Below are 7,049 nucleotides of genomic sequence, written 5' to 3' on the forward strand. Positions count from 1 at the left end.
GTGGCCATTAACTTTGGGTTTATTTGGTGGTGTGAAAAGAAAAATGAGGGTAGAAAATTAAAAGGATAATTTTTTTCTTTACACAGCTTGGTAGATGGAAAAATAAAAATAATAAATTTTTTCATAAACTGTTTAGTAGAGTAAAAGAATAAAAAGAAAAGAAAAAGAAAATATTTGAATCTACATAATTTTAAACTAACATACAAATTTTTTATATTTTCTCTCCTCTTGAAATGATTCACTTTTATACATTATATAAAATAATTATCTTTCTTATTTTCTTTTCTCTCTTTTTTTAACCCAACCAAACTCACATTTTAAGGGCAGGCCAAGATTTTTAAATAAAAATATATAGGAACTTAATGACTCAAAATTAAAATATAGAGATTAATTTTTGATTTTCAAAAGAGTACAGTGATCTTGATATATTTAAACCATTTATTTTTGGTTTCGCCAAACAATCCCACGATTACGGGGTAGAGGTGCTTATGGGCCGGGCGGCCCGGCCCGGCCCGACGGCCCACCCGAAATATGGGAGGGTTTGGGTAAAAATATAGTCCCGAAATATGGGCTTGGGTAAAAAAACGATGCCCGATTAAAAAAGGGCCGGGCCTCGGGCACAACTTTTTTGGCCTGGGCTCGGCCCGACCCGGCCCGAATATAATAAATATTTTTATTTTTTTAATTTTAAAATACTTTTAAAATACTTTTTTTAAATTTTTTAAATTTTAAATTTTTTTAAAAATACTTTTTTAATTTTTTTAATTTTAAAATATTTTTAAAATACTTTTTTAATTTTTGTTTTAATTTTTAAAATAAATTTTTGGTATTTATTTAAAAAACGGGCCGGGCCCGGGCTTATGATTTTTTCCCGGGTCGGGCCTGGGCAAAATTCTAGGCCCATATTTCGGGCCCGGGCCTAAGACCCGGGCCGAATTTTTTATGGGCCCGGCCCGAACCCGGCCCGGCCCATGAGCACCTCTATTACGGGGTGTGCTTTTGGTTTCCTTCTCTTGCCCGCACGCACATCCATCGACTTGATCGAATCCCAGAAACATCCACTTTTAGTTTCTTTTTTCATTGCGTATCCACACGGTTCAGATTGCTAGGGTTTCCTCTGCTGCACATCTTTTCCTTTCTTTTAATTAAAATTGCTGAATCCTAGGGTTTCCTTTTCTCTGGTTCATATCTGAGTTTTTTTAAGGCGATTTCGCTGTTAAATTTTGGCGAAGATGCTTCGGCGTATGGCATGCGGGAATGTCCACTGCGTCTCCCGTGAGTTTCGCCTTTTTTTTTTTTACCTGCGCCGACGTGTGTGCAATTTCTTGTGAATTTAATTGAATTCGGGGGCTTCTTGCTGGTGAAGTTTCTGTTTGGATGCTGGTAAAATTGCAAAAAAGAAAAAGAAATATTAAGGGATTGAAATAATGTGTTTCAATGTACGGTATTGGGTAAAAACGTTTGTACTTGGAACTCCTCATTGTTAGAGTAGTGGTACAATATAGAGTGTGGGCCGTTTTGTCTGGCGAATTTTCAACTTCGTTGATTGTTCCAATCAAATGAAGTTTATAAAAAGTCAGGCGGCATTTGCTACGGCATAAAATGAGTGCCCCTTTTTATTTATTTATTTTGAATCAGTGGCCGGTATTCAAATGTGAAGTTCAGCGTTTGTTCTTGTGCATCAATGTGTTCTTCTGACTGCCTTTATTAGAGGGAAATCTTGTGTTTTTGTTTGCTCTAGTTATGCACTGGTATGTTTTAGATTTGCAAACAGACAGAAATAGTTGTTTTTCTTCCAGGTAGGTTAGATTTGGAGTCACAATCTTGTGCTACCCTTATTTTATTCCCTTATAAGCCTTGTGGAAGGAAATGATACTTAAGGGTTGGGGCCATGGTTGCTGTTAGTTTACAGTTGACTTGTATGTGTACCATTTTCTGTCCATGTATTCTTCAGACAGTGTAGCTTTTATTGCTTCGTCTATTGACAATTTTATTTTTTATAATCAATGCAGGTTGAGACAATTTTAAATAAAAGAAAATTTTACCCTGGAGGAGCTTCTTGATGAGGGTGAAATTATTCAGGAATGCAAAGCCCTTAATGGGCGACCTATAATCTCGTACTGTTTCTAGCCTTCAGTTGTGCTTTCTTCTTTCATCTCATAGCATGTTAAATTGCTCTATACCATAATGTTTCAACGAGACAATATATGGGTTCTAATGTGTTTAAATAATGTTTTTTTTTTTTTTACTTTAATCATCATGCAGGGTTCTCTTGTAAGTGAGAAATTGTGTTAATGTTTGATCATAGGTGATAGATTTAAATGTTAAAGGCTTAGGCAAAGACTTCTGAACCTTGATAGAATTTTCGTTTTACAGTGCATATGAAGAATCTAAAATGGGGCAAGGAAATGATTAGACACATGAAGGTACATAGATCGGCATTCACCTTTTGGGATTATCATTGATTCTTGTCTTATTAACTTGACAAGTAAATATTATTAATTAAAGTTGTTATGATACTTACTATTACCGACCCATAACCCGAATGGGTCTGGGTCGGATTCTACACAGTTTACACGCTGAGCTTGCATATCGAGCTCGCACATTGAGCTCGCATGATACTAAGTGTTCGCAGGAGGGGAAATTACTCCCTCCCATGAAATCACACTGAGATCGCACATAGGACCATGCGATGTGGCTTCGCATGTTACTACATAGGCGAACCCCCATCGTATAAACACATGTTAAGTCTAGGGTAGGGTACGTGTTGGCATGAATGAAACCTACCTAGGATATCACATCAATGAGCAGTAACCATATCATATAAATATACAACCTTGCCATCTAAAGAAGATAGAGAAAACACTCAACAAAAGTCAATCTATTGAGTTCATTAAATATGTGGATATAACCTGTTGACTAAAAGACTAGTTTCTTGTAGAGTTTGCTACTTTGCTTATTACATCTTGTTTTAGCGCAGGGGAAGGATATATCCTAAGAGTTTGTGCAAAGGCATGGCTAAGGGAAAGCTTATTTTGGTTTCTCGGTCGAGGGGGAAATTTACACTACATAATGATGGTTCTTTGTCATATATTGGTGAAGAAGCTCATGCTCTTAGTATTAACACTGAAAGCAAATTTGAAGACCTAAAAGCAGAAGTGGCAGAGATGTGGAATCATGATCCTGATTCCTTGACCATTAAATACTTTCTTCCACACAACAATAAGACACTTATCACAGTTTCTAATGACAAAGACCTGCAACACTTGCTGGATTTTCATGGAAATTCGACAACTGTGGATGTTTATGTCTTAACAAACGAGAATCAAACAAGCGACCAGTTGACCATGTACCACTGTAGGTACAATTCATTTCACAATGCTTAGATAATGAAGGAATTATATTGTTTCCTACCTAGAATAAATAAGATGCCCTGCGGACTTGTGGTTGTGATTATAACCAAATTTGTCTTCAAGCTAACATTCTTAAGCCTCTAGGTTCAAACCTAAGATTAATCAATGTTGTTATCTTTATCACCTTTTTAATATTATATGGTTTTGATGTATACATTGCAGGTCTGGTATGGTTGATGAGCCTGTGACTCCTGCTGCATCTGTTTCTGGAGATACTGAGCAGCTTGATTCGTCGGCTTCTCTTACTACAGATGTGGACAATCAAAATAACTTTACTCCTGAAGCTCCTAATGCTAATGCACTGCAGAAACTTGTTAAATCATGGGAGAATTGCTTAACTGGTCTGGAGCAACGGTTTAATAATGCTCACGATTTTCGAGTTGCTCTTAATAAGTTCTCCATAGCTCATGGATTCGAATATACCTTTAAAACCAATAGGTCTAGGTATATAATTGCAAATTGCAAAGCTGAAGGTTGTCCTTGGACAATTCAAGCTGCAAGGTTGTCTACTACAAAGTTGTTTCTGATTAAAAAGATGAGTGAAACTCATACATGTGGAGCAGGAAATAGTTCATCTCGGCATCCTAAGGTCTCTAGTAAATTGGTCAAGTTTCTTGTAAAGGAAAAATTACGAGATTCCCCAAATGCTAAACCGAGAGAAATTATTAATGAAATCCTTCAGGATTATGGATTCAAAGCAAGATACGCACATGTGTGGCGTGGAGTGGAGTCTGCCAAAGAGAAGCCTCAAGTTTCTTATGACGAAGGTTACAATCAGGTACCTAGTCTATTTAAGCAGATCATTGAGAACAACCCTGGTAGCATGGCAACTCTAGTCACCGGGGAGGACTTAAGCTTCCATCTTCTATTTGTTTCCTTGCAAGCTTCGTTACATGGCTTTAAGAATGGATGTCGCCCCCTCCTTTTCCTTGACACTATGACCATAAAATCCAAGTATCAGTCCGAGCTGTTGACCGCTACAGCTTTGGATGGAAATGAGGGCATTTTCCCTGTTGCTTTTGCTGTAGTTGATGTTGTCAATGATGATAATTGGCATTGGTTTTTGGTGCAACTGAAATCTGCACTTTCAATATTCCAACCAGTAACGTTTGTGGCAGATAGAAGGGTTGGGTTTAAAAAGCCTATTTCCATGATCTTTAAGAATTCACATCATGGTTATTGTCTCCATCGGCTAATAGAGGGATTAAAGGGGGATTTCAACGGCTCATGTAGTGAAGAAGTTCTTCAAGTGATTATCACACATTTCTATGATGCTGCTCGTGCAACTGCACTTGATGGATTCAGACAATCAATTGAGAACATCAGAAATATTTCACCAGAGGCTTGTGAATGGATCTTGCAAAGTGGACCTGAACACTGGTCAAATGCACTTTTTCAAGGTTCACGATATGGATATTTTTCATCAAATGTTGCAGAGACATTTTATAGTTGGGTAACTGAACTTCCTATTACATCTATTGCTAAGTTGATTGAGACCATCTGCTGTAAGATGATGGAGTTGATGAATACTCAGAAGTCAGATTCATGTCTGTGGTTGACAAAATTAACTCCCGCTGTGGAGTTCAAATTAGAACAACATATTCTTAAAGCTAACATGCTTCAAGTGCCAGTGTCACTTGGTAGCACTTTTGAGGTATGTGACAGTTTGGGTGCAATAAATGTAGTGAACATTGATCTCTGGGACTGTAGCTGCAGGGAATGGCAACTGAAAGGTTTTCCATGTTGCCATGCTGTTGCTGTCCTTCAGCAATTAGAAAGGAGTTTATATGATTATTGCTCTGAGTACTTCACGGTTGATGCTTTCCGGTCAACATATTCAAACTCTATAAACCCGATTGCAACTGCAGATATGGTAGTGCTAAAGAAATCCTCTACAATTGAAGTACGCCCTCCTGCTCTCCGTCTTGTCCTGGACCCTCCAAAGAGGAGAAAGAAAAAATATATACATAAAGGACCCTTTAAGCGGCCATTGCATTGCAGCAAGTGCCAAGGAGCTGGACACAATAGACAAACATGCCATCTATTCTCGTAGTGCACCAAAGTTAATTAATGTAAAATAGCTGTTGATAAATCAAGTTAGGTAATTTTGGTATCGTCTAGGGAGCTAGCTAAGCCCCCGTTTTTGGTTGGGACACGCGGGTATTGTTTGTTTAACTTTTGCATTGTCGATCATCATGTACCATTATAGGGTTTAATGGTAATCCCATTCTCATGAATGCTGGTTCTCTGTTTCTTCTTTTTTCCCCCCTCGAAGTGTACTGAGGTTTAGAACATAAATTTAGGTTAAACCCATCAGGCATTTGGTTTTCTATTAATCAATTGATTAATTAGTTGGGTCGATGGTTGGATAACTTTTTAACATTGGTTTTAATTGACAAATATTAATACGGTTCATGATTAAGAAAATGGTTCATAATTGATAAAATTATGCATTTGGCTTTATCGGTTAGTCTCATTCTTTATTGGTTAATGGCTTATCGCTTAGTTTTCCATTTCACCAATTTAACCAGCTGTATACAAAAGTAACATAAGTTGCATCTAAATTTTAATAAATTTAGGGCGAGTTTGAATGGGGTGTGTTAAAAATATTATAGCGTGAGATAAAAAGTAAACTAAATACAAGGTATCTAATCATTCATCTAACCTACCTCTAATCATTTCTAATTTTAAAATTTAACTGGAGATTTATTTTACTAAATGCCAAATTTCCTAAGATCAATTTATCATTTTAACTTAGAGCAAAAATAAAAGAACCCTGGCGGTACCTTAAGAAATCCCTCCCTCCAACTTTAAATGCGAAAAAAAAAAGAAAAAAAAAAGAAAGGAAGAAAGAGTTCACACTGAATGATCTCCTCAACCAAGTGGACACTGGACAGCAGTCTATATCTTTTAGCTTTATTTATCTGGCATCTAGTTTTTTTTGGCCTTACCCACAAAAAAATTATTTATATTATATATTGAATGCTACTACTGGTTTATTTAAAAAACTACCTTATAGTAGTAATATTCTTTTTATATAAAATAAAAAAATCTGTACATAATAATAGTAATTCATGATAATAGTAATTCTCTAGTAAATAGAGAATAGTTTATATCTTGGAATGTAAAAAAAAAAACAAACTGATGAAGTGGAAAATATGTTTTTTGACAAAAGAAAAAGAAAAATAAATCTTACAAACCTCTTGTTTAATAGATCATTGAAAAATATTTAAAATGGTTTAATTTTATACACATGTTTGATAATTTAAAATAAAATAATTTAATAGAATTTTCTATAAAATGTGTGAAAAATAGTAATTAGCTCAGAATTATTTGTCACTTAATAGAAAATATTTTCAATTAATTTTATTTTATTTTATTTTAAATATTATATTATTCTATAAAAAATTATATTTAAAATTTGATTTTATTTAAAATAAGGTGAAATGTTTAAAAATAAAGTTAAAATGTAAAATTTATATTTATAATTTAAAATCTATATTCATTAAATAATTTAATTATATTCCTAATTAATTTTAAGTAATATATCAAATAATTTATAACTTAAATTCAATATTTAATTTTTTAACTATTAAAATTTCAATTTATCAAACATTACTAACTAAAAAGCATGCA

At 34.8% G+C, this 7,049-nt stretch overlaps 1 protein-coding gene across 7 annotated transcripts; it reads left to right on the plus strand.

The window, feature by feature from the left end:
* The first annotated feature begins 993 nt into the window (after positions 1-993).
* On the plus strand, positions 994-5,772 carry LOC105767976 (uncharacterized). 7 transcript variants are annotated; one of them, XM_012587610.2, is made up of 5 exons: positions 994-1,275; positions 2,013-2,117; positions 2,377-2,426; positions 2,976-3,361; positions 3,576-5,772. In XM_012587610.2, exons 3-5 carry the CDS (start codon positions 2,382-2,384, stop codon positions 5,464-5,466), a joined length of 2,322 nt encoding a protein of 773 aa, XP_012443064.1. In that variant the 5' UTR covers positions 994-1,275; positions 2,013-2,117; positions 2,377-2,381; the 3' UTR covers positions 5,467-5,772. The 7 variants fall into 7 exon arrangements, with proteins under 7 accessions (XP_012443064.1, XP_012443074.1, XP_012443077.1 ...); XM_012587620.2 differs by having other exon boundaries at positions 2,981-3,361; XM_012587613.2 differs by lacking the exon at positions 994-1,275 and adding an exon at positions 1,290-1,919.
* The last annotated feature ends 1,277 nt before the right edge of the window (positions 5,773-7,049 follow it).

This window comes from Gossypium raimondii, chromosome 5 (genome assembly GCF_025698545.1).
Source record: "Gossypium raimondii isolate GPD5lz chromosome 5, ASM2569854v1, whole genome shotgun sequence".
NCBI lineage: Eukaryota > Viridiplantae > Streptophyta > Magnoliopsida > Malvales > Malvaceae > Gossypium > Gossypium raimondii.

Bases quoted from the DNA above. Each gene is read 5' to 3' on its own strand.
- LOC105767976 (XM_012587610.2), top strand. From the start codon at position 2,382: ATGAAGAATCTAAAATGGGGCAAGGAAATGATTAGACACATGAAG. The intron at 2,427-2,975 runs GTACATAGATCG...ATCTTGTTTTAG, and splicing joins AAATGATTAGACACATGAAG to CGCAGGGGAAGGATATATCC. The intron at 3,362-3,575 runs GTACAATTCATT...TATACATTGCAG, and splicing joins TTGACCATGTACCACTGTAG to GTCTGGTATGGTTGATGAGC.